Genomic DNA, 26,544 nt, shown 5'->3' with positions numbered 1-26,544 from the left:
GAAGCCAAAAGTAAAACTTCATGAATCTTGTAGAAAGTATGTCAAGGACCAGAAATTTTGTTTTTGAGAAGGTCAACAAGAATATAGTTATCACATTCAACATAACAGTATGTTGATTCATGGTCAAAACACAGTCTTACATCACGAAGAACAATAGCTTCAGCAATCATAGACGTGAAATAGCCATAGAAAGAACAGAAACACGCAATGAAAATAGGATATTGCTATTTCATACTACTCCCCCTCCATCTCCGGTGCCTGGATGGACTCTGCAAGTACCATCGGTATCTTAACAAAATTGTGAGGAGGAAAGCCAAAATATTCGTTTTGAGCATTTGCGAAGAATTGATTTCATAGGGGTAGAGAGAGCTAAGGACCACTTGCTATTTGTCATCTATAGATCGAGGCTTAAGAGGTTAGATTATTGATTTCTCTCAACAAATTTGTAATTCTAATGATTACATGATTAACCGACGTAGCCTTTCCTTTATAAAGTCTTTACACCTCTCAATCCAAATCTCCCTAAATAGTAATGAAGGATTTGATTGCGTTGATAGCTCTTTTTTTTTTTGCAATGGTTCCACTAATCAATGGCTCAGTCTCTAGCATGCTTGAGTTTAGCGCTGATCATGGGTCGGGTTGGTCCAGGCTGAGCACTAATGATAAGGGTTTGAAGCTAGGCCTAAGCCTGGCCCTGCACCCTGGGCCTAAATCACAAGCCCAAGACCGGCTCTATATAGGCCTAAGCCAGGTTTACGGGCTTTTCGGGCCTAACAAGTAAAGACTTTAAGCCCATGAAATGAAATAATAAAATTTAATTTATTTAAAATTTTAAATTAAGTAATATAAAAAAGTAATACATACAAAAAAAATTACACAAGTAAAAATTAAATTAGGATTGGCTAGACTTTAGGCTATGGCACGAACCTCATTTAATTGTTAATATCGTTTTATAGAAGGAAAGGCCTTCATTCTCTTTCTTGAGGAATGTGGGATTTGGATCAACACTAAATAATTAGTGCAACAATTGAGTGTTTTCCATGTCCCACATTGCTTAAGGAATGAGGATGAAGGCTATGTATAAGGCTTTTCTTAAGGTAATTGATGGTGCGCAATCCGGCCGGTCTTAGCTGTCAATGATCTTGCCTCTGAACTGAGTAGTAGGGCGCCTGAAACGGAAGAGATGAAGAAGCTCCGGGGAGAACCCGGTGTAAAGGCTCCGAAGCTCAAGTTAGAATCCTTCAAAGGCAAGATAAACCAGAAAGCGCAGAGTTAGCATACCTCGTTCTTGGGGGATAGGGAGCCTTTTATAACCACCTCGCGCACTCACTCCCAGGCTTCTGTCAGGTCGGGATGATTATCTCTGGGTTCCTGCCAGTTCGGATGTCATCTCCTCTGGCTGGACAGAACCGTCACTGCCTCCTTTGTCGGGGCCGTCTCTGTGGCTGATGGCGATGGTGGCAGGCGGCGGTGGCAGGAGACCGTTGGAAGTGCGGTTGTCAAGCGTCAGATCCCAAATCAGTCAGGTACGCTGCCCTTGGGTGCGGACATCCTTGGTGTCAGGTACGTTTGGCCAGTCTGATGTTTCGGAGGCGGAGTGCTGGAATGGCGAGTGAGGTGGAGTCTTGAGTTCGGCCAAAGGGGAGTACCCCGAGCTGCCGTGGGCCAGCTCGGGTCATGGCCTTTAGGGCCTGAGAGAGTTCGGGCTCCTCGTAGGGAGCTCGGGTTCCTAGTAAGGAGCTCGGACTCCTAGTGGGGAGCTCGGGCTCCTGGTAGGAGATCCGGTCAGTAGAGTTCGAGTCCCTAGAGTGAGCTCGGGTTCCTAGCGGGGAGCTCGGGCTCCAGGACTGTTAGTTACCTTTGGTGCTTGTGTTTTGGGTGCTTTGCTACCCCGAGCTGCCTGCTTTTACCACGTGTCGGGTGATTCCGAGGTTGGGCCAAATTTCCCTTCATCAATTGCCCCCCACTCCCTGCGCAAAAGGGTCCTGTCTTTGCGCGGGGAGTTCGTAAGGTAGCAGGAGGATTTTGGTCAGTTCTTTTGAAATTTTACTCAACTGATGGCGCGCACTTTAATTTTGACTTTTCAAAAAAAAAGGCGCGCGTTCGGGAGACGTGACGGTGGCAGTTTTCCCAAATTTCGGAAGTCGTGCTGCAGGTGCTTTCACTGCGGGAGGACGTACGCTGACACCCTGTCAGTTTCGAAAAGACGCGCGCTGACGCCCCGTCAATTTCGACAAGACGCGCGCGACGCCTCCACTTTCGAAAGACGTGCGCTGACGCCGTCCGTTTTCAAAAAGACGTGCGCTGACGCCGTCCGTTTTCAAAAAGACGTGCGTTGGTCACGTCTCAGCTTCGGAAGACGTGCGGTCAGCGCGACTGTGGGCCGTTGGATTGGCTTCGATCTGGACCGTTGCTTTCCGGTTGCTGAGGATATAAGTAGCGGGTGGAGGGGACCCCAGTCGCTGCCACTGTTCTTCTTGAGCTCGCGCCTAAGTTTCAGTTCGCGTCCAGGCTCTTCAGCTCGCGTCTCAGGTTCCTTCTGCTTGTTCGGGCTCTCGTCTACTCAGTCTTCTTTCCGGGTGAGTGCTTTTCTTGGAACCTTCTTCCATTCCCTGATGTCCAGCTCGGAGGATTCGGGTAGTTCAGGCGGGCCTGATGTAGGTTCCACGAACTGACTTGCCTCCTCCGATAGTTCAAGTGAACCTGATGTAGGTCTTGAGGAAGAGGTCGAACCCACAGGCCGGGGTGCCTCGGGTAAACTGGCGTCATCCTCCCGTCGTGGCCGGGACTTAGATCAGTTCGGCCCTTCGACTATGACGCCTGAGGGACTTCGATCCCTCATACACCACTATAACTTGCTTGGGGAGTACGTTTACTTCATCCCTTCGGGTAGTTTCCCTTGGGAACACGGTCCTGACGAGATCGTAATTTTCCAGGAGCAGCTCGCTGCGGGGCTGCGACTGCCTTTTCATCCTCTTCTCGTTGAGGTCTTAAACCACTTCGGTGTGATGGTAGGCCAGCTTCACCCGAACTCTATTAGGAATTTGGTGGGGACGATCTCCCTATTCTGTGATGAGAACCTTTCCGTGGACTTGGAGCTTCTCTTTTCTATTTTAATGTTGAAAAAGCAAGCGGGTCCCCTTCCTGGGAGTAGGCGGGCATACTACCTGTCCCCTCGCCCAGGCTTCAAGCTCTTACACGAACTCCCTAATAAGGTCCCGGCGTGGAAGCGGGATTATTTCGGAGTGCGAAGTGCGCTGGGGTGGCCGTTTCAGACTAGCTGGGGGGTGGCCGCTCCCGACTCCGGTGTCACTCTTGATAAGGAGACGGTGAAGGGCCTCCGGCAGTGGGCGCGGCTTGGGCTAGAGTGTGAACGGTATCTGACGGAGGCCAAGCTTATTGCTGCTGGCCTGAGTTCGGTTAGGTTCTTTCCCTAGCGATCCTGTCTTGTTTTTCTTTTGCTTGTTTTACTGATGCCGAACTCTTTTTCGCAGGTGTGATGGATCCTCAAGGGACCCGAGGTGGGCAACTTTTCCAGGGCATGAAGAGAAGAAAACGGGTGGCTAAGCGAGCTCGCGCCGAACCACCCCAGGGTGCGGAGCCCGAGGCGCCCGGCTGCCCGGCAGAGGATCAGCCTATGGAGCTCGAGATGGTTCCTCCCATGCAGGAGCCGGTGGGGGCTCCTTATGCCGAAACTACTCACACGGGGCTCCCGCTTACTCCGGGTCTGCCCATACGCGAGCTGGGCCATCGGGTTCGGAGGCCCCGGGGGACTTCAGGAGTGTGCTGTCGCCGGTGCATGCTCTTCAGAGGAGTAAGGCGGCCATGTTTCCTGAGGAGGTTGCGGCGTGGACCGAGCTCCCTCTGCACCAGGTGGAGAGGAGTTCCCGGCAGGTGCGAGCTGCCGAAGAGGCTGCTCATGCTGCTGAGGAGGCTGCTCGTCTCGTGAGGTCTAGGCAGGCGAGGTCTTAGAGAGACGCTGAGGCCATGGGGGTGGTGGTGAAGCATATGGCAGGATTGATGCTGGACCTGGAGCATCAGGTCGAGTATCTTTAGGAGGACATCAGGGAGAGGACCCAGATCTTCTCTCAAGGCATCGAAGACGCGAAGAAGAAAGCTGTCAGTGATTACATCGCTTCACCGGATTTCGATGATCTGATGGTGGACTCCTACAGGAGGGGTTTTAAGCTAAGCCGGTGGATGATCCGGAATACGTACCCCGAGCTCGATACCAGCGCCATATCCACTTCGCGCATTACTCAAGAGATGGCCAACGCTGCTGATGCCGAACCGGACTCCGAGGGGGAGGCAGGGCCTTCGGGTGTCGTCGAAGTGGCTTCCGATAATGATGAGGTGGCCCCGGACTTGTAAAATGAAATGAAATGAAATGTACACCTTATTATCTGAATGTACACCTCTTTATCTGAAATGGATTGACTTTTTGTTCAAGTGTTGGTTGTCCTGTCTTCGAGCTGACAATTCTGGCTTTTTAGTTCGTTTTTTACCTTGGCTTCGGGGTACTTGCCTTGGCGATTTATAGGTAGTACCTTCTTAAGTTGACAATGTTCCATGCTCGGGGTACCTGTTTTCCCTCTAGGGTTTCGAGCTCGTATGCCCCCCCGAGTGCTTTCTTTACTCTGTAGGGTCCTTCCCAATTTGGTCCAAGTTTCCCTATGCCGGGCTCGGGCGCCATGACCTTACGGAGAACCAGGTCGCCGACGCGGAAGTTCCTCTTCTTTACTCTGGCGTTATAGTACCGAGCTACCTTTTGCTGGTAGGCCACAGTTCGGATGTGCGCGAGGTCTCTCACCTCGTCCAGTAGGTCGAGGTTGGTGCGTAACTCGCTCTCGTTTGTCTGTTCGTCGTATGCTTCTAGTCGCAGCGTAGGTACTTCGATTTCCGTCGGGATTACCTTCTCGGTGCCGTAGGTGAGGTTAAAGGGGGTCTCTCCTGTGGCGGTTTTTTCCGTGGTTCGGTGAGCCCATAGGACACTTGGTAGTTCGTCTGCCCACAACCCTTTGGCTCGGTCCAGCCGTGCTTTCAGTCCGCGGAGGATGGCCCTGTTCATTACTTCTGTTTGACCATTTGCCTGTGGGTGTGCGACCGATGTGAAGTTCTGACGAATTCCCATGTCTTGGCACCATTCTTGGAACTTGATATCCTTGAACTGCTTGCCGTTGTCGGAGATCAGTACCCGAGGTAGTCCGAAGTGGCATACTATGTTCCTCCAGAAGAAGTTCTGTATGTTTCGGGCTGTGATCGTTGTCAGAGGTTCAGCCTCTATCCATTTTGTGAAGTAGTCTACTGCCACCACTAGGAACTTTCTTCCTCCTGTTGCTGGTGGGAAAGACCCTAGGAGGTCGATGCCCCATTGCGCAAAGGGCCATGGACTGGTGAGGTACTTGAGGTCGGCAGCAGGCTGGTGGTGCATATTGGCGTGCCTTTGGCACTTGTCGCATTTCCTGACGAGCTCGATCGCTTCTGCCTTCATTGTTGGCCAGTAGTACCTTTGTCGGAGTGCTTTTTGGGCGAGGGCTCTGCCCCCCAGGTGTTTGCCGCACAGCCCTTCATGGATGTCACGTAGTACAAGTTCGGCTTCGGCAGGTCGCAAGCAGCGTAGGTAGGGGAGCGTGTAGGATCGCCGATACAATCACTCTTCTCTTATGACGTATTTGGCTGCCTGGCGCTGCACCCTTTTGGCTGCGTTGCAGTCCGCGGGGAGGGTTCCGTTTATCAGGAAGCTCGCGAGTGGGTCGATCCAGCTCGGCTCTGCCTCAGTGACGGGGGCGACCTCCTCTGCCCCTCTGAGAATGCTAGGCCGAGGTAAGTCTTCTATGTACACGGTTCTCATGGTGTTGTGACTCGTGCTGGCTAGTCGTGACAGGGCGTCGGCCTCAGTGTTCTCTGACATCGGGATTTGTCTGATGAAGTGTGACTGGAAGTTGAGTAGAGCATTTTCACTTTTGCTAAGTATGCGATCATAGCGAGCTCGCGTGCCTCGTATTCGCCCGTAACCTGGTTGACCACGAGCTGAGAATCGCTGCAAATGACTATGTGCTTTGCTCTTACCTTCTGAGCTAGGTTCAGCCCGGCTATCAGTGCCTCGTACTCTGCTTCGTTGTTGGATGCCGCGAACTCAAAGCGTAGTGCGTATTCCAGTTTCGCGCCACCTGGGCCGTGCAGGACTATTCCAGCCCCGCTGCCCTGCTGGTTCGAGGAGCCATCTACATGAAGGATCCAGGGCTCTTCATCCGAGTTCGCGCTTGGCCTAACTGGGAGAGATGCCACACTGGCTACTACTTCACGGGGTTCAGACTCTACTGGCTTGGGAGCTCCGGGCTCGCCCGAACTGGGGATCCCAGGCTCGGCCAGCCCAGGGGCTTCGAGGCCAAAAGTGCACTCGGCGATAAAATCTGCCAAGGCTTGGGCCTTAATGGCAGTTCTTGGCTTGTACTGGAGATTGTACTCGCTAAGCTCGATGGCCCATTTCGTCAGTCGACCGGAAACCTCGGGTTTGAGTAAAACTTGTCTTAGAGGTTTGTCGGTCAAGACTATGACGGTGTGAGCCTGGAAGTACGGGCGGAGTTTCCGCGCTGTTGCCACTAGTGCATACGCTAGCTTTTCTATCTGTGGGTACCTTGTCTCTGCTCCTTGCAAGATTTTACTAACATAATATATGGGTCGTTGGACCCGGTCTGTTTCTTTTACTAGTACCGAACTGACCACCTCGTCGCTTGCCGAGAGGTACAGCTCTAAGACCTCGCCCTCCTCGGGCCGAGCTAAAGTTGACATACTGGCGAGGTAACCTTTTAGCTCGTCGAACGCGAGCTGGCAGTCTTGGGTCCACTCGAACCCTTTGCCTTTGATTGCTTTGAAGAAGGGTAGGCAGCGATCTGCTGACTTGGACACGAAGCGGCTTAGAGCGGCTATGCGGCCGTTTAGCCTCTGAACTTCTTTTACTTTCCTAGGCGGTCTCATATCTAGGATGGCTTTTATCTTGTCCGGGTTGGCCTCGATGCCGCGCCGGTTGACAATGTAGCCTAGGAACTTACCCGAGGTGACACTGAAGACACACTTGTTGGGGTTTAGTTTCATGCTAAATTGACGCAGAATTTGGAAAACAGAATCTAAGTCTTGTATTAACTCTTGTGAGAACTGCGTCTTGACGACCATGTCGTCTACATAACACTCTATTTTCGTGCCGATTAGGGGCCGAAATAGCTTATTTACATGTCTTTGGAAGGTCGCCCCAGCATTCTTCAGTCCGAAGGGCATGACCTTGTAACAGTATAGGCCGAACTCGGTTATGAAGCTGGTTTTTTCCTCATCGGATGGGTCCATCTTGACTTGCTTATATCCCGAGTAGGCGTCCAAGAAGCTTAGCAGCTCGTGTCCCGAGGTCGCGTCTACTAGGCGGTCGATCCTGGGGAGGGGGAAGCAGTCTTTTGGGCAAGCTCGGTTCAGGTCGGTGTAGTCGACGCACATGCGCCACCTGCCGTTTGCCTTTTTCACCAGCACTGGGTTGGCCACCCAGCTCGGGTAATGAACTTCTCTTATGAAGTCCGCTGCGAGGAGCTTCTCGACCTCCTCGTCGACCGCCCTCCAGCGCTCTGGGGCTAAGTTGCGTTTCTTCTGTCTAACGGGTCTGACTACAGGGTCAGTGTTAAGTGTGTGAGTTATAAGGCCAGGGTCAATACCGGGCATGTCGGCTGCGGACCATGCAAAAATATCTAAATTTTGGTGTAAGAAACTTACCAGTTTGGTTCGCAGAGGTTCCTCGATGGAAGCACCGATCTGGAGTGTGCGAGCTGGGTCCGCAGGTGAGGTCGGGATCGCGACTGTCTCCTCCGTGGGCGAAGCTCGCTCTTCGCCTTGCTCCGTAGGCCGCTCCAGTTCGAGGTCGTTGGCTGCCTTTGTCTTTCCCTTCAGGGTGGCAACATAACACTTGCGGGACTCAAGTTGGTCGCCCCGCGCTACCCCCACACCGAAGTTGGTAGGGAACTTCATTGCCAGATAGTAGGTGGAGACCACTGCCCGCAGAATGTGCGTAAGTGGCCGTCCTATTATGGTATTGTATGGGGAGGGGGTCCCGACTACCAGGAAATCGTGGTTGAGTCTGACCGCACAGGGCCATGTGCCAACTTCCACAGGTACTGTTACTTTTCCGAGAGGCCTGACTTCCTCTCCGCGGAAGCCTACTAGGGGGGTATTTGAGGGTTTCAGTTCGTGTTTCTACAACTGTAACTGCTCAAATGCTGACTTGAAGAGGATGTCTGCCGAGCTCCCCGAATCTACAAGCACGCGCTTGACCTCGAAGTCGCTGATCCTTAGTTTTATGACGAGCGCGTCATCGTGAGGGTAATGGACACCTCGCGCATCGTCTTTTGTGAAGAATATCGGTTTTTCCGTCTTCGGCCTCTTAGGAGGTTCTGCTCTTCTCGGGCTGCCTCGCGAACTGATGTCCGAGCTGCTGCCGAAGTACATCCTGCCACCACCGAACCTCCCACTATCACATGGATGGTTCCTCGAACTGGCCTCTCTTCCGGAGGCTGTCGTTGCAACGCTTCGGCTAGTTTGCTGCTGGACTCGGGAACATCCTTTCCGTGCTCCCCTTGCCGACCTGCCTTATTGTTATTATTACTATCATACTATACAAAATTTCTCAAGTATCCGCGACGGATGAGTCCCTCTATCTCGTCCCGGAGATTATTACATTGTTCGGTACTATGACCATGATCTTTGTGAAAACTGCAATATAAATTTTTGTTCCTCTCATTTGGATTCCCCTTCAGGCGAGGTGGCCACTTCATGTACGAAGCGTCCTTGATCGTCATTAGGATCTCAGTCCGCCTCACGTTTAATGGCGTGTAATCCGTCCGAACTGCTTGGGGAGCTCGGGACGGCTGGCTCGGCTTCGCCTCTCGGGCTGGGTTTCTCCTGTCACTTGGGTTGGTGGGCTCACCTTCTCTTTTCCTTTTCTCGACCCCGGCTTCGGTTCTTTGGTTGATTTCTTCCTCTGTTCGCATGAACTTGTCCGCGAGTTTGAGGAATTCGGCCACGGTCGCGGGCTGGCTAGCTACCATGTGCCATTTGAATTCTTTGTGCGTTACTCCTCTCTTGGCCGCGGTGATTTGTACTGCGGGGTCCAATCGCGGTATCTGTAAGCATGCTTCATTGAACCGCTTGATATAGCCCCGGATGGATTCTCCTTCTCTCTGGACCACCCCAAAGATGCTTTCCTCCGTTCTGGGGTACCGCTTGCTGGTGACGAAGTGTGCCGTGAAGACCTGCACAAACTGGGTCCAGCTTCTTATTGACCCTGGGGCTAGGTTCCTGTACCAGGTGCGGGCCACCCCCCTGAAGGTGGTGGTGAAGGCCACGCACATGCATGATTCACTGGCCCTAGCGAGGTGCATTTGGGACTGGAAAGCATCAACGTGGTCGTTGGGGTCGAAGGATCCATCATACTTATCCAAAGGTGGGAGCTTGAAGTCTCTGGGCAAGGGGACTGCCAGGAGTTCTGATGCAAGGGGAGAGGGAACTGAGAGGATTGGGGTAACTTTTACCTCGTTTGAGCTCGTCTCTTCCTTTCCTTTGAGCTCGGGCAGGATGCGGGTGGAGGTTCGACGACTTCGCCGACGCCTTCGCTGAGTGGGCCTGGTACTGGCGCTGCTGGCCTCTGTGTTGCCGAGCTCGACGGGCCCGGAATGCCGGTAGTCTGCTACTAAGGCACTGAACCGGTTCTCCGTGAGCGGGAATTCGGGTCTAGAGTGCCGAGGTGCTGACCTCGCGGGCGAGGTTCCTGTTCCGCCCGCGAGCTGCGAGGCGGGGGTGATTTTCTTTTCCCTTCGGCCCGGAGATGAGGCTTGACTGTTAGGGGGGTTCTGCGGCTGGGAGGTTTCTCCCCGGTGAGGGCGTCCACCCTGAGGGGAGGCTTTAACCTGCTTCGGGGCTGGGTGCCTAGGTGGAAGCAGTGACTGAGTCAAGGGTAGTTGAGGGAACTGCTGTTGATAATGATGTTGGGAGAGGTGGTGCAGCACTTGGTGCTGCTGGAGTTGGTGTTGCTGGAATTGCTGCATTTGGGCCTGCATCGCCCGCATGCATTGCATCAGGTCGTCCAACTGGTTTGGGCGAGTTGCCAGGGGGACCAGGGGAACGGCGGTTGGTTCAGCAAAAGTTGTTTCGACAGGGAACGAAGAGGGGATGTTCATGGTAGGAGGATTTGTGGGCGCCACTGTTTGAGGCGCATCCAAGTTGTGGATTCCATCCACAGGAAGGGGGATGGTGAACTGTCCGATGCATACTACGGGAGCTTGGGGTCGCTCCCCGGTGGTGTTTGTTTCCGTGCCGCATCCGGCGTTGTTGGATGAGGCCATGAGTGTTGGGTTTTTCAAAGAAGAAGAAGAAAGGGGTATGAGAGTTTGGAGGGAGGCTTTTTGAAGCGTGTTCCCACAGACGGCGCCAATTGATGGTGCGCAATCCGGCCGGTCTTAGCTGTCAGCGATCTTGCCTCTGAACTGAGTAGCAGGGGGCCTGAAACGGAGGAGATGAAGAAGCTCCGGGGAGAACCCGGTGTAAAGGCTCCGAAACTCAAGTTAGAATCCTTCAAAGGCAAGATAAACCAGAAAGCGCAGAGTTAGCATACCTCGTTCTTGGGAGATAGGGAGCCTTTTATAACCACCTCGCGCACTCACTCCCAAGCTTCTGTCAGGTCGGGATGATTATCTCTGGGTTCCTGCCAGTTCGGATGTCATCTCCTCTGGCTGGACAGAACCGTCACTGCCTCCTTTGTCAGGGCCGTCTCTGTGGCTGATGGCGATGGTGGCAGGCGGCGGTGGCAGGAGACCGTTTGAAGCGCGGTTGTCAAGCATCAGATCCCAAATCAGTCAGGTACGCCGCCCTTGGGTGCGGACATCCTTGGTGTCAGGTACGTTTGGCCAGTCTGATGTTTCGGAGGCGGAGTGCTGGAATGGCGAGTGAGGTGGAGTCTTGAGTTCGGCCAAAGGGGAGTACCCCGAGCTGCCGTGGGCCAGCTCGGGTCATGGCCTTTAGGGCCTGAGAGAGTTCGGGCTCCTCGTAGGGAGCTCGGGTTCCTAGTAAGGAGCTCGGACTCCTAGTGGGGAGCTCAGGCTCCTGGTAGGAGATCCGGTCTGTAGAATTCGAGTCCCTAGAGTGGGCTTGGGTTCCTAGCGGGGAGCTCGGGCTCCAGGACTGTTAGTTACCTTTGGTGCTTGTGTTTTGGGTGCTTTGCTACCCCGAACTGCCTACTTTTACCACGTGTCGGATGATTGCGAGGTCGGGCCAAATTTCCCTTCGTCAGTAATAATTCTCATAATTGAATTGACTAGACATATGTGTTAATACATTATACATTTCAAGAATAATTAGCCCTAGCTGAGTTCCAGAAATGCTTAGAGAAAATAAAGGACCCCACGTGGACCATTTAAGGACTAAAAAATTTGTTTGAACTGCCACTTATAAGCGGTGAATACAAGTATAAATAGGGGTTCACCCTTTAGGCCTTTACAGTTATCAATGTAATGTTCAAGTTAGAAGTGATACATGTTGTGTTGGTGTGTAGTATAGTTTGAATTTATAAATGTTTGTGTGTATTTTGCATTAAGTCACATACATAGTTGTTTCGCTTGTTTTGCTCTACATTTGGTATAAAGTAGGTTGACCGAAGTCATCACTCTTATGAATTGATGAGGATTAAGTTTCTTGGTGAAATTTGAAAGGCAATAGATGAGGATTTCACCAATCATAATGACAGGCTTAGCCAACATACTAGCAAGAATGGAGAAGTTAAATCACTATAACTATGGTAGTTGGAGCACGTGCATAGAGTCATACAAATTAAATGGAGGATTTAGAGGAGCAACCAAGACAAAAATTACAATGGTTAGACATCCTAACCCTAAGTATATAGATGTTGCACTTGCTGATGAAATCATTGACCCTAAATCGACTAGTTATAAAGAAGCTTATCAAAATGAAAAATAGCAAAAGGCAATGAGAGAAAAATAGCACGTGCATAGAGTCAACATTGACTTCTTTAGTTCGTTTACAAAACCGACATAATACTTGTGAAAATAAAAGGCCCCACGTGGACCATTTAGAGACCAAAAATTTTGTTTGAACTGCCTCTTATAAGCAGTGAATACAAGTATAAATAGGGGCACACCCCCTATGGTTATCAATGTAATTTCAAAGTTAAAAGTGGTAAATATTGTTGTGTTAGTGTATAGTATAGTTTGAATATATATAATGTTTGTATGTATTTTGCATTAAGTTGTGTGAGTTAGAATACTATTTGCTTCAATTTGAATACTATTATATTGCTTCCTTTTGTGTGGTTCCACTTGTCTGTTGTGCTCTACAATGAGGGTGCCAAGGTCTTTAGATTAACTTGATGAAAGAGATGTTTAAGTGCTGTGAGTTAGAATCTAGGGAAGCCAGAGACAAGGAAGGGGCTGGAAGTAATGACTCATAAGATGATTGCGAGCGTAACAAAAACGTGGTAACCAATCATGTCTTTTTTATCAAAATTCTTGTCTTATTGCTTCTATGTTGAATATACTCCACATAAAGTTATGAAAGCAAGAAATTAGATTGGAAAGTGTATTTACTATATTCTTCATCACCTCGTCTCATAATGATGATGACAGCATTAGTGATATCGTCGGATACAAGGCCTGGCTGCCAAGGCAAATGTGGGAATGTTAGCATCCCGTACCCGTTTGGCCTAGTGGGAGATGATCCAACCTGTTTCAAAAATGATGACTTCAAGTTATTCTGCGACACTGCCATCCTTCCTCCAAAATTGACGTTTTATGGCGATTATGAGGGAGATGAGCATACCATTCTCCATATATCACTTGATGCTCATCAACTAACGACTTCCATTCTGGGAAGCGTAAGATGTTACACGGGTGAAGATGAAGACCTGGTGGGTCTTCATTATAAACTGGAGGGCTATGACATTGGATATTCTTTTCCAAACACATACAGGCTCTCCAATACCAGAAACAGATTCATGGCAGTCGGTTGCAACATGTATGGCGAATTGGATGATTACGAGGGCTCTGTGTTCAATGTGGAATGTCGATCATCATGCTTGAACGATACAGAAGTGACAGCTAATTCATCTTGCACCGGCTATGGTTGCTGCCAGACAACCATACCAAACGATCTTAATGACTTTGAAGCAAGCACAAGGAGCCTTAACGACTTCGCATACACAAGGAATATTAGTAGATGTGGGTTGGCTGTTCTTCTGTCCGACGACCAGGATTCATTATTTGACTCACAAGTAGCACAGCTCTGGGAGATGAGAAACGATGTGGAACACCTTGTCAATGTCGGGATCAACACTTCCATAATTCTGGACTGGGCAATTCGAAACCAGAGTTGCGAGGGAGCAGAAAGAGATGTAGTTGTTGGTTATGCCTGCGGGAGCAACACCTATTGCACTAACTCCACAAATGGCGTTGGATATCTTTGCAATTGCCTGCCAGGTTATCAAGGGAATCCCTATCTCCACGATGGATGCCGAGGTATGGTATTAAGTTCAAAGAATTTATCTTCTTTTACTTTAAAATTTAAATACAAATATTCAATATGAAAATTGAATGATAATAAATGCATTATTGTTATTGACGTACGGAAGTCGCTAATCAAAACCACTGATCTGGTAAGGGAATTCTTTGGATCGCCCATGTGCTCATGTCTTACAGTTTACTCTTGTAAGGATGTCAAATGATCGAGTTCTGTATGTATGGGTTTTGCAACCCAAACCCGATCTGAAGGCAATCCAACCCGACTTGACTACTTGGAATAGGTTTAACAAACCCGACCCGACCCATCCAAATAACAGTACCAGTGTTTTTAGCTAAGGTTATATCTGTTTTTTTGTTCATGCTCAGTTTGGGAAGAGTAGAAATGTATACATGTATTGCATGTTATAGTTTTAAATGATAACAATAAATAAAACAATAATAGTAATAATAATTTTAATGTTTTTATTAAAATCCATATAATAAAGAAAAATAATTAAAGCATAGTGTGTATTAGTAAAAACATTGGAAATTATAATAAAATACTAAAAATGCAAAAACAATACATGAAAATTGAAAGCTGAAAAGCACCCTTTTCTTCTAATTCGCCATTCAAGAGTAATTTGGTTATGAAAATTGTTATTTATGTGGACACCTCTAAGAAAAGTTAACGGGTGCACTAAGGGAAGGTAAGCTTTGGAAAATAAAAAATTATTGACATGGTGAATTTCAGACATTTTGAAAAGTTGTGGTGAGTTTAATAGAAATGATTTTTAGACAAATTTCTTTAAAATATTTAATAAATTTATAATACTTCTTATAATTCTTATTTTTATTATTTAATTCATGGCATCAGTGCATCACAAGCTGAAATTAAAATCTATATATACTACGGAGATTGAAGAAAACGCATTAGTATTTATTTGTAAATGTTACATCTCAGTTGCAGATAATTGAGTCCTGCATGCTTGTAGGGTAGGGGGAATATTTATTTTAAAAATAGTTGCGCTTTGGAATAGGTTATATATAGATTTGTTATGGGTAGAAAATGGGCATATTTGGAAATTCAATCCACTATATGAATGAAGTATTTCATTGTGAGTTAGCGAGCCCATAAAGTTCATGGAGATATGGGCCTAGATCTGATGTGGTGGTACAATTGTTTCCTTGATGCATTGTAGCGTTTTTGGGTAGCCTTCGCAGGTACTATTGTGAAATTGCTTGAGGATCTCTAATTGTGGGGACTGGGGAGTGGTGGTTCAGGTAGATCCTGCCCTTAAAAGAAATGTAAACCTTCATTGAAGTGCCAAGGGTCCACTACTATCCGAGTTTGACATAGATGCCGTAACCTTTTGGAGCTAGTAAATTCCTCTCTAATGGGTTGAACTTAGTTGGGAACGGGCCCTGAACTTAGTTGGGAACCCGGCCAGTCAAATCATTCGAATTGTCAGCCAGTCAGGATTTTAGGTTCGGTTTAGTCAAGACCCATTAAACAGTCAAAAATTGTTGATTTGATCAAGAACCATTTGATCTGGCCAATTTGACTGCTGATCCATTCGACCTGATCACTTGGTTACGGGTTGCACATTTAATGTATGCAAAATTTCGGAGGCCATAACTTTGCACTCCAATGTCTGATTGTGGTGATTGTTTTTCTTTTTTTTGATTTTGGGTAACTTTTTAAGATCTATGCATTCCAAGGAGCCATACACACCTTGCCCCACAATTTTTTGCAAAAGAAAAAACACTTTTTTTGGCCTCAAATTTCAATTTTTAACATTTTTTATAAATAAAAAATTAAAAACTGAATTAGAAAAATATAAATTAAATATAAAAATATATATAACATATCTAAAATATTTTTACATTATTTATTGATAAGATATATACATTTATAAACATATATGTACACACACACACACACATATATATATATATATGACGTAACATGGCTTGAACCATTCGACTCGGCCAGTTGAACCGGTGAACCATGACTTGGAGGCAAAACGGTATAATAGATGGGCTACTCGACTTTTTCGTCATTCTCCTAGGCTACCAAACAACCTATGGCTTCTAAGTTAGATGTTATGTATATCCTGAACTCTCGACCACCATTCGGATGAGAAATGGTTAGGGCTTTGGATAGTATTTGCATCAACTAGTTGAAAGCATGTTGGTGCTGTATTGACCATCTGTATTTCCCGGACTTCTTAGTAAGTTTAAGGAAAGAGAATAATCGGTTTCCGATTATAGGACCATGTAGATCTTATTATAGCCACTATATGCATCTACAGGTGCATCTACAGGGTCCATGTAGATCTTATTATAGCCACTATACGCATCCGGGAAAGAGAATAATTGGTTTCCGATTATAGGACCAATGAGAATTTCCATGTTTGGTAGTGAAAATTCATCCTTAGGGCAAGCCTTATTTAGGTTCCTAAAGACTACACAACACCTAAGGTAAGAGTGGAAGGAGGTTAGTGCACTAGTTCCTCACTAATGGTTATGAGCTAGTGTGTTAGGATTTGGGTACTAACCATAACTGGTCATTCTTCTTCTTGATTGGGATGACATTGGCTAACCATTGTGGGTGAATGATAGGCTTTCTCAAACCCACTTTCAGGAGTTGTTCAACTTTTTCTTTGATCATCAAGGCTATTTTTGGTTTGAAGACACGCTACAGTTGTTTTACGAACTTGAATTTGGGGTTGATGTACAGCAAATGCATGACCTGTGCTAAGTTTACTTCAAGCATCTGATCACACGACCAGGTGAAGACATCTTGGAATTTTGTTAATAGCAGAAAAAATAATTCATTCGCGTCTGGCAAGTCTCCTAATTTCCTGATTAGGATGGGTGTTAGAAGCTTTTAAGAGGTCTAACAGCTTTGCCTTCTCTTTAGTGCCTAACTTGGTTGACACAAACATTAGCCTCCTTTCCATTCCTTCGGTGGCCATGTTAACTTCTTCCAAGGGTTCCTCTACTACGCCATTCGAATCTTGCATGTGCTTAGGAGGTGTGTGTATTTCATCCAGTATTCCCTTGTTTTCTTAGAATTGTCCTGTTATTAATACTATCTCAGTATTTCTCCTATCATTATCATATGTTTTAAGGATATTAGTTCATGTACTCTCGATGCTGTTTTGTTTTGTTGTGTATGTTCAGGTTCTTCTTGCGATGAAAGCATCATAATATCTTTGTATAGTGGTTTCACAGTTGGTCTTTTAACACAATAGTTTTGAATGAAACAATGTTTAGAGTGCATATATGTACTTATTTTCCTCTTTTATTTTAAAAAGCAAACCAATTACTCTGATTAAAAGACAAGACAGGGTAATACGAATCATACCTCTGAGACTACTTTCCTTGTAACTAAGATGTCGACTTCTTCATATTCTTCCACAATGGGGTAGTAACTCTTTCTACTTTTGTCTGTCACCCATACACACCAAGATCGCTTTTTTCTCTCTGAGGTTGTCAGAGGCTCATTCATTGGGTTCGACAATCGCATGATTTCCACTTTGGCCACTTGAGTTTCCCTTTTTTCAGCAAGCTCTGTGTAGTACATGGCATCTTGCAGGTGTGCTTCCAATCTATCAAATGAGACATGGGTGATTGGAATCCTGATGGTGCAGCCCTTATGCTTGACCCAGCAAGTTGTGGTATGCCATTTTCTTATATATCATCTAGAAATCATGGTTGATGAAGAAAGGCCCAATAGCTACTGGCAATTCAATCGACCCTTCCGTGATAGATGCATTCCCATTAAAATCCATGGCCTCCTTAGGTAGCCCTCTGATAGTTTCCTTCAATATATTCATGAGTTTCAAGGTGTGGAGGAAGATCAGGTTTACGGAACTTCCTTGGTTAAGTAAGGAGCATCGCATCTCATACCCCCTATTTTGGCTATGATATACAGGGGCTGGTTGTTGTGGGGGTTTGTGGCCAACACGTCATCTGGGGTGAATTCTACATAAGACTTTCTTATGCAGTGTGGTTCAAATAGTGTCCTAAAAGCTTTCACCAATGCCATGATGGCGAGTTGTTGCACCGTGGCATTGGCCCCTTATTTGTTGAGGAACTATTACAAGTTTGGGTTCTGCTCAAACCATTGTATTAACACATCTACATGATCACCTCCTAAAGATCCGACCATGTTTATGCTACCTCCTTGCGAGTGCAAGGGGTGGGGGTTTGTCTCTAACTATGTTGACTTCTTTTTAGCAAAATCAGCCAATTTCACTTTTCTATGTGAAGAGCCGCCAGAGGGTGAAGCAATCTACCAGATCATGATTCAGCCACTGGTGATAGCTACACCATTTTCTCCCATGCTTTCCCTTCTCGGGGTCGACTCTAGCTAGTGGTGGTGGTAGGTTGATTACAAGATCTTCCATGAGCTTGCTCATGATCGTGATCACTTCACTATTGGTGTAGGGGAATGGAGGGGGTGTTGGCAGTGGGCCATTTCATCATATTTGGTTGTCGTCAAGATAGTAATGCCCTTGGCTGGTTTCTCTAGTATTTCGGGGTCTATGATCGATGACATATGTCTCATTGTTAGTGTACTATAGCCCTGATGAAGCTAGCCATGATTTCGGGGTGGTGATAGTCTGTGCTATTCTCTCAATGCATTTCTAGAGTTGGTTGAATGTTTCAATCTCGATGTTCTCGATCCCAATCCTACATTTTGGGTCTGCGATCAACGACATATGTCTTGTTCTTAGCATACTGTAGCCCTAATGAAGCTAGTCGTGATTCTGGGGTGGTGACAGTCTATGTTGTTCTCTCAACACATTTCTAGAGATGATTGGATGTTTCAATCTTGATGTTTTCGATATGTTGGGTGCATCCCCTGGATGCATTGTTCCACGAAGCCCTTTTCTGTTGTGTGCTCTTCAAAGACCGAGTGTGTCAGTTTTTGAAATCGTATGACATATGCCAATAGGTCTTCCCCAATACGTTGTTCCGTGTTGTGTAGGTCCACCATCGTCAACCTCTACTTGAGGGTGAACCACTTGGATAAGAACTTCTTGGCTAACTCATCCCAAGAGTCGATGCTCCCTGCCGTCAGGTTGAAAAACCACGAGTATGTTGGCCTAGTCAAGGATTTAGAGAATTCTCGAACCTATAGGTCTTCATCGAAAGAGAACACTCCTAGTGCATCTTCAAATTTGTTGGTGTGTTCCTGTGGGCTCCCCTTCTGCCCATCGTATTGTGGCCACTATTGCAAAGGAACATAACCAGAGGGATATGTTCCGGCTCTCTTCCACCAAGCCTTGGACGTACTCCATTATCTCCATTCGACTGATGGGTGCCTCCACCGTCGCACTACCTGGTTGGACTACACAAGGTTGTTCAACAGCAAAGAAGCAGGTCCTCTACGCCGCGTATGGTGTGGCTACAAGATTGGTTTCGGATGGATATTCTGTTGCTCCAGGGTTTAGACTCCCAAGATAGCCTGCGGGGACGGGTGTAGAAGGGCTAATAGGAGTGAATGGGGAGTGTTCAATCACTATCATTTTTTGTAGGATGCCTCTCATTTTGGCTTGCATCTGTTCTCGACGGTCAAAACTCGTACACCTTGTTGGCCAAGATCTCAATATCAACCTGGTCGACAGTTTCCAGGCCAATCTGTTCCTCAACTCCTGTGTTAGTGTTGTCAAGGTTGTTGGACTGTTCCTATGGGATTGGGGAAAGGTTAATTCTGTGAGCAGTCATCTCCACGATCAAGAACATAACTAGAGATTCTAATATAGATGTAGTCGTAAGGGCAAGTATGGTGGTCTCCTTGAAAGGCGAAGGGAGGCTAGGAACATGGGTAGGCTATGAGCTTCTATTGACAGAGAGTCATGTCTTCATTATGATCTGAACCCCCTCCGATAAAGGGAGATCCCGAGCTCCTGAAAGGAATGAGCCAATAAGGATTTGACTCCTATTTGGAAAGGGGATATTCAATTCGGTGTCGACTGACAAGGGAACACTGCTAGGGGTTTGCCATCTGTCTTATGAGATCTTTCTAAGACGAAGTTTCCTTTTGTCAGAGGATTCTCATACTATATGTGTGTTACTTCCCTTAACAAGTTTGCTGTAGTGACATGGCACGGGTGGCATCAGAACTAATCTGACATGTTCCTGTTTGATCCTAATGGATGTCCTACTATTAGCGAATTTAGTTGATAGTGTTTTCATCCATTGCATTACTGTGATAGTTTTGAGCTCATCGTTGTTCTATGGCGAGCTATAGATCCGTTATGGGTCCGCATCAGCTTGTGTGTCATCCCGGATGTTTTTGTGATTCCAATTTGGTATCTTCATTAAAATCACAGTGAGGATAGACAATATGTACTTATACTACTCATTAGGGTTGTTATTGGATCCATAAAATCAATTTGGACATATTGGACGAACCAACAATGGATGGACCAGCAAGACATATTGAATTGGATCACTCTAGAGTCCAGATTTAATCGTTCAAAGTATCTATTTGATCGAATTGAACCTAGTCCAATTGTAATAAGTTTATATTGGATTGGGTTGGATTGAGCTAATATATGGTTCATTGATAGAAGTTAAAAGTATGGGTGTCAATGGACAAGGTTTGAGTTACAATTAATCTTAATTAAAACAAATTTGAACAGATTGGACGGTCTAAACATTGAATTAAACCGATCCAAAATTGTCCAAAATAATCATTGGATTGGATTGAACCTGCTCCATTTATAATGAATTCACATTGGACTAGATTGGATTGGACCAAATCTAGTCCAATTGACACCCTACTCTTGATCAGTATGCTTTTATTTAGACTAACTTCTTACAACAATGGCTTGGTTCAACTCAAATTATATTTGATGCTAACAAAAAATGGGAGTAAGGTCAGTACTGGATTTCTAGTAGGGATGAGGCAGAAGGTCTCACTTGCAAGCACTGAAAAGGCGTCGGAGACCTCGAGGTGTGATCCAAGGGTGAGTACTCCAACTGTTAAATCGACCAAGGATTTGAGGAAGCCGAGGTGATGAAAATGTTAGAGCAATTAAGTGGTTCGGATTGCATAAGAGAGTTATTTGCAACTATAAGTCTATATTTACGGTAGAGGTCTGCCTTGTGTGGGAGTGGTATACATTTGATAATGGCTCGACCGAGATTTAATGACATTGGACGTCAATAAATGGGAGGCCATTTAGCCATTAATGACATTGGACGTCATTAAATGGGAGAGGCTCGACCGAGATTGTAATGCCTGCTATTAAGGCTTTGGATTAAGCTACGTCATTTTAAGTGTGTCACGTGCTGTCAGCTGGTGTTGAGGGAGATTTTAACTACATCATTAATAGTTCTTTTATCATTTAAATGAAATGGAGTGCGATTTAAATCCGAATTCGTGGAGTGCAATCTAAAAATCCCATAAATGAAATGAAATGATGGAGCACTCATATGATATCGCCAATCTGAATAATCATCGATCGGCTGAGCAGGGGGATTTATCTAAATCTCTCACATACAATCAGGGTTCCAGTGTAGCGTCTTTTGTTTAGAGTCACTGAGGTTTGACAATATGGGTATAACTGTAGGCTGTAGGTAAACCCAGTCACTAGGTTGCAGCTCAAGCTCGCGCTTTCTGGCTTCTGCGGTCAGCCGCTAGCTTCATTCTTTCTTGGGCCTGTTTCAAATTCTGACGGATTTCCTTGATGATGTGGACCCAGTTCCTTCACTAGGAATTTTTTATAAATGAGGCTGGCTTGGCGCTTGGGGGCAGAGGGTGGAATAAATATAGATGGCCCTTGAGGGGACAACCATTAAGGTGGGCGTGGGAGAGGAAAAATATACATGAAACAGTCTAATTTAAATTGGAATTCCTGGGCCATAGGGTGGATCATTAACTGACCTTTCTTTTGTAAAGATTAACTGAATCATTGATATCGCCAATCTGAATCATTGACATGTTGGGCAGGGGGATTTATTTGAATCTCCCATTTGCTCATCACTAATTAACAGTTTGCTCAGAGCCTCAGATCATGGATTGGTTACATTAGCCATCTGAATTTTTAATTTTCTCTTAATCTAAAAATAAACAGCTTGCAATTTAAAAACATTAATTTGTATGCATAGAATTGGACGGATCAAATGCGAACAGGACATGTGAAAAAGAAAGCAGAAATTACGCATGCGGGGAAAACACCAACTGCTCTATCTCCAACAACAGCCTTGGATATATTTGCCAATGCATGCAAGGCTATCATGGGAATCCTTACCTCCCCCATGGATGCCAAGGTATGACTTCTTTCACTCTTCTATGAATTTTGCTTGAAATATCACTATTTAACAGGATGCCAAGGTATTCCATGGATGCCAAGCAATCCTTACTACTCTAGACTAAACCACCTATTGCTATGGCTTGGATATACAAATTTCACCCCTGCAGTGTTTTCGGCTCTAAGCTTGAAGAATATTATAATAAGATATTCTTGTATGTGTTTATGGGTTGTTTGTTTCGATTGAGGAATTTGTTTTCATTAACGTTTGATGAAGAAAGCTTCACCGAATATATTTGCTCAATGGCTTATCCCGTAATGAGTTTATGGAAATTAATATATATTTTGTTGTGTAATGCTTTTATGTTTAATTTGTTCAACTTGAATGAAAAAAGGAAATTAAAATGAGAAAATGATGACTCGATAACAGCAACTTTGGCAATGCCAGATACAAGGCCTGGCTGCCAAAGCAAATGTGGGAATGTTAGCATCCCATACCCGTTTGGCCTAGTGGGAGATGATCCAACCTGTTTCAAAAATGATGACTTCAAGTTATTCTGCAACACTGCCATCCTTCCTCCAAAATTGACGTTTTATGGCGATTATAAGGGAGATGACCATACCATTCTCCATATATCACTTGATGCTCATCAACTAACGACTTCCATTCTCGGAAGCGTCAGATGTTACACGAGTGCACATTATAAACTGGAGGGCTATGACATTAGTTATTCTTTTCCAAACACATACAGGCTCTCCAATACCAGAAACAGATTCATGGCAATCGGTTGCGACATGTATGGCGAATTGGATGATTACGAGGGCTCTGTGTTCTATGTGGAATGTCGATCATCATGCTTGAACGATACAGAAGTGACAGCTAATTCATCTTGCACCAGCTATGGTTGCTGCCAGACAACCATACCAAACGATCTTAAATACTTTGAAGCAAGCACAAGGAGCCTTAACGACTTCGAATACACATGGAACATTAGTAGATGTGGGTTGGCTGTTCTTATGTCCGACGCCCAGGATTCATTTGAGTCACAAGTTTCACATCTCTGGGACATAAGAAACAATGTTGAATACCTTCTTAACGTTGGGATCAACACTTCCATAGTACTGGACTGGGCAATTCGAAACCAGAGTTGCGAGGAAACACAAAGAGACGTGGCTGGGTATGCCTGTGGGAGTAACACCTATTGCACCAACTCCTCAAATGGCGCTGGATATCTTTGCAATTGCCTGCCAGGTTATCAAGGGAATCCCTATCTACACGATGGATGCCGAGGTATGGTATTAAGTTCAAAGAATTTATCTTCTTTTACTTTAAAATTCAAATACAAATATTAAAATTATGAAAGTAGCATGATAAATGCCTTGCTGTTTTGTGTCACATGGAACGGGTTCTATACGGGTTTTGTTCGACCTAAACCCGATCCTATGCGCAATAACACGACTTGACTAGTTGGAATAGGTTCACCAAACCCGACCTGACCCATCCAAATAATAATATATACCAGCATTATTTTTGGGTACGTAGTGGTAGACGGGTCAATTGCTGCCAAGAGCAAGACATGTGAGAAGGCATCTATCAACTATGCATGCGGGAAGAACACCGACTGCTCCAACTCTACCAACAATGGTGGATACATCTGTCATTGTATGGAAGGTTATCATGGGAATCCTTATCTCTCCAATGGATGCAAAGGTATGTGGTCATTTATAACAATTCCCTGTAAGAGAAATGTAGTACAATTGGAGTAATTAGACTTGCTCTTGATTACACCATCTGATACTACAAGAAATAGAGGGGCCATATATTCAGTTTAAACTGCCAGCTGTCGACATCTGAAAAACTTCTAATCAGTTAATTGGAATCGTAAATTTAATTTTTCCTATATCATATCTTTTTCTATATCATAGCTAATTAGGTGTTATTTATTGGCCAAAACTTTTTCTTTATCATATCTTTTCGTTTCCACTTAGACAAATTTAATTTTTTCATTTTGTAAAAAATACATACTCAACAGTTAAGTTTTGATCTCCATCCTTATCCACCTCTCTTCACGGAAAATGGAAAATTCAGGGCCATTCAAACCGGTAACCGGACCCCTAACCGGTTCGGTTTTAAAAACTAAGGCTTTAACCGTGTTACTTTACCTTGTCTCATAACAACTTGTGATGATGACAATTGCAACAGTCATTCCAACATCTCCAGAGACAAAGCTAGGTTGTCAAAGCAAATGCGGAAATGTCAGCATTCCGTACCCGTTTGGCCTCGTTGGAGATGATCCAAGCTGTTATAGAGATGAATTCAAGTTGTTGTGCAATACAGCCACTGACCATCTGCAACTGATGATGTATGGCCCTGACAGATATGAGTATAGTGACAAAATTGTGTTGAACATATCACTAGATGGCGAATTAACTTTCTCCTACTGGGCTGCTGTCGAATGTGATATGGGGGAGAACCGAGACTCCGAACGGTACGCAGTCTATACCAAAATTCCAAAGGAATATAGATTGTCCAACTCCCGGAACAAACTTACGGCTATTGGTTGTAACACATATGGCGTCATGGCTGATGAGTACCCCCTATATTACCTCCCCACAAAGTTGTACGCCGAATGCGTTTCATTTTGTGGCTATGACACAGAGGTGACAAATGTACATTGTAATGGCACCGGATGCTGCCAGAAGGAGATACCTGAGGATCTTGATTCATTTGATATATCAGTTGACATTTACAAGAATGAATCTACAACAGCCTACACTTGGAATATGAGCAAATGCAGCATGGCCTTTCTGTCTGACAAAGACTGGTTTAACTCAAGTGCTTCTAATATATGGAATTCAAGAAATGAAGTGGACAAGCTTGTAAACGTTGGGTTCAGAACTCCAATAGTACTTGACTGGGCAATTCGAAGCAATACTTCTTGCGAGGAAGCACTACAAGTGACCAGCACCGACTATGCTTGCGGGGACAACACCAATTGCATAACCTCCACAAATGGTCCGGGTTATCTTTGCCAGTGTAAGCAAGGTTTTCAAGGGAATCCTTATCTCCCCAACGGCTGCCAAGGTACGGATTCATTATATTCTTTTTTTATTCGTCAGTATTTATATTTAGATATAGAGACAAGTTACAACCTTAGGATCAATTGTCGGGTGCATAAACTACCACTGGCCTAGCCCAAAATTACATACACGAATCATAAATTTAAGTCATCAAATGTGATATTATTTCCATTAGTTTCTAATGATCTGAACTAGAATCGAATATTTGCCCTTTGATAAAATTATGTCACACGTCCCACAAATGTACCAAAATTATGTCACACGTCCCACAAATCGATGCCCTTTGAGAGCATCGAGGCCTTATCTCCACTATACTGTATCAGTTACATGAGTGCTGTTAATCCTTAAATCATTTTTTCTACCTCTAGCCATACCCAGGACCTATTTTGGTTTTCCCCTACTTCTTGCTAGCATAAATTTCATTATTACTCCATTCCCTCTAAATATAAAGTTTACATTTCATTACCATTGGTTAATTGGTACTATGTTCTTTATTACGATTACTTTGCTATTTAAAGCGTTACAAATAAATCCAAGAATCAATATTAATCTGTGGTTTGAGAAAGCCATTGCAATAATGACTCATTTCTTCTAACTTCTGATATTTTCTGATTTGTTGTAAAATTTACAACACTTAAATATTTGAGCTAATGCTTTGTTTATTATCGTTCTTTTGCCAGATGTAAACGATTGTGATGATCCAAAAGGAAATCCTTGCATAGGATCTTGCATTAATACAATTGGATCATACAATTGCCCATGTCCAAAGGGTACGCATGGTGATGGTAGGAAAGATGGGCAAGGTTGCAAGAAAGCTTTCCCTGTAATTAAGGTCATCCTAGGTAATGCTCTTGTCCTTATGCAATTTTCTGCAGGCATGCAGTAGCAAATTTCTCGCTTCTGTAGTTACATTTTGAACTTTGAACACACAACCCCACCTCAAGTGCAGCATTTCACATGAAAGAAAACCAGTTCTTATGTTTTACAAGCTGACTACAAACGATAATAAATTTCTTTTTTCTAGATTAGAGGTTTGGGAGTGAATTAGAAATGTTATTACTTCAAAATCCATCTCACATTTAAACAATATTTTAGCAAGCAAAATAGCACCGGTTCTAAGTATTGATCCCACTAATAAATTTTCATTTTCATATCAAAAAAAATATTGATCCCATTACTTTTTTCAAAATGAATACAATGCTGAACAACGCCTAGCAGAGGAGTTCTTCAGTTAACATGAACAATGGATTTCTCAATATTGATATCCAGCTAATCCCTACTATATACAGACCATAAAACAATCACCCCACCCCAGAAGCTAAACACAAAAACCCAAGAAAACCTTGCTCTGAACAACTCAAGAAACATCAGAAAGGGCACCGGCCAACCGATACCCCAAACCTCGCCATTTTAATTAGCTTCATAGCTACTTCCAGGAAGTCCCTCAATCATGTATATGTCCGTGATGTTGTAAGGGTTAAACCAAAAATGAGAAAAAAAGAAATATTACATAGATTCTGTCAGCTCTATGATTAGTTTTTCTTTTCATAAAAAAGGTGATTTTATTAGTCAACTTATGAGATGTTGTTCCTTGAGAAAATTACAACATATATAACAGTGGTTATTCTGTCATTAAATAATGATTGATATAT

At 45.0% G+C, this 26,544-nt stretch overlaps 1 protein-coding gene across 1 annotated transcript; it reads left to right on the top strand.

The window, feature by feature from the left end:
* Nucleotides 1-22,990: 22,990 nt before the first annotated feature.
* LOC148791597 (wall-associated receptor kinase 2-like) lies at nt 22,991-25,778 on the top strand. The gene is made up of 3 exons (XM_088887488.1): nt 22,991-23,522; nt 24,015-24,896; nt 25,573-25,778. The coding sequence occupies exons 1-3, from the start codon at nt 23,477-23,479 to the stop codon at nt 25,776-25,778; spliced, it is 1,134 nt and encodes a 377-aa protein (XP_088743614.1). The 5' UTR covers nt 22,991-23,476.
* The last annotated feature ends 766 nt before the right edge of the window (nt 25,779-26,544 follow it).

This window comes from Nelumbo nucifera, chromosome 5 (assembly GCF_055504915.1).
Source record: "Nelumbo nucifera cultivar China Antique chromosome 5, China Antique-T2T, whole genome shotgun sequence".
In the NCBI taxonomy this organism is placed as follows: Eukaryota; Viridiplantae; Streptophyta; class Magnoliopsida; order Proteales; family Nelumbonaceae; genus Nelumbo; species Nelumbo nucifera.
Note: the sequence above shows the minus strand (reverse complement) of the source record. Positions and strands in the feature narration are given on the sequence as shown.

What these genes read in the sequence shown, in the direction of transcription:
- LOC148791597 (XM_088887488.1), top strand. Translation starts at nt 23,477, where the DNA reads ATGGAAGGTTATCATGGGAATCCTTATCTCTCCAATGGATGCAAAG. An exon ending in TCTCTCCAATGGATGCAAAG is followed by an intron (nt 23,523 to 24,014) that starts GTATGTGGTCAT and finishes CAATTGCAACAG; the next exon opens with TCATTCCAACATCTCCAGAG. An exon ending in TCTCCCCAACGGCTGCCAAG is followed by an intron (nt 24,897 to 25,572) that starts GTACGGATTCAT and finishes TTCTTTTGCCAG; the next exon opens with ATGTAAACGATTGTGATGAT.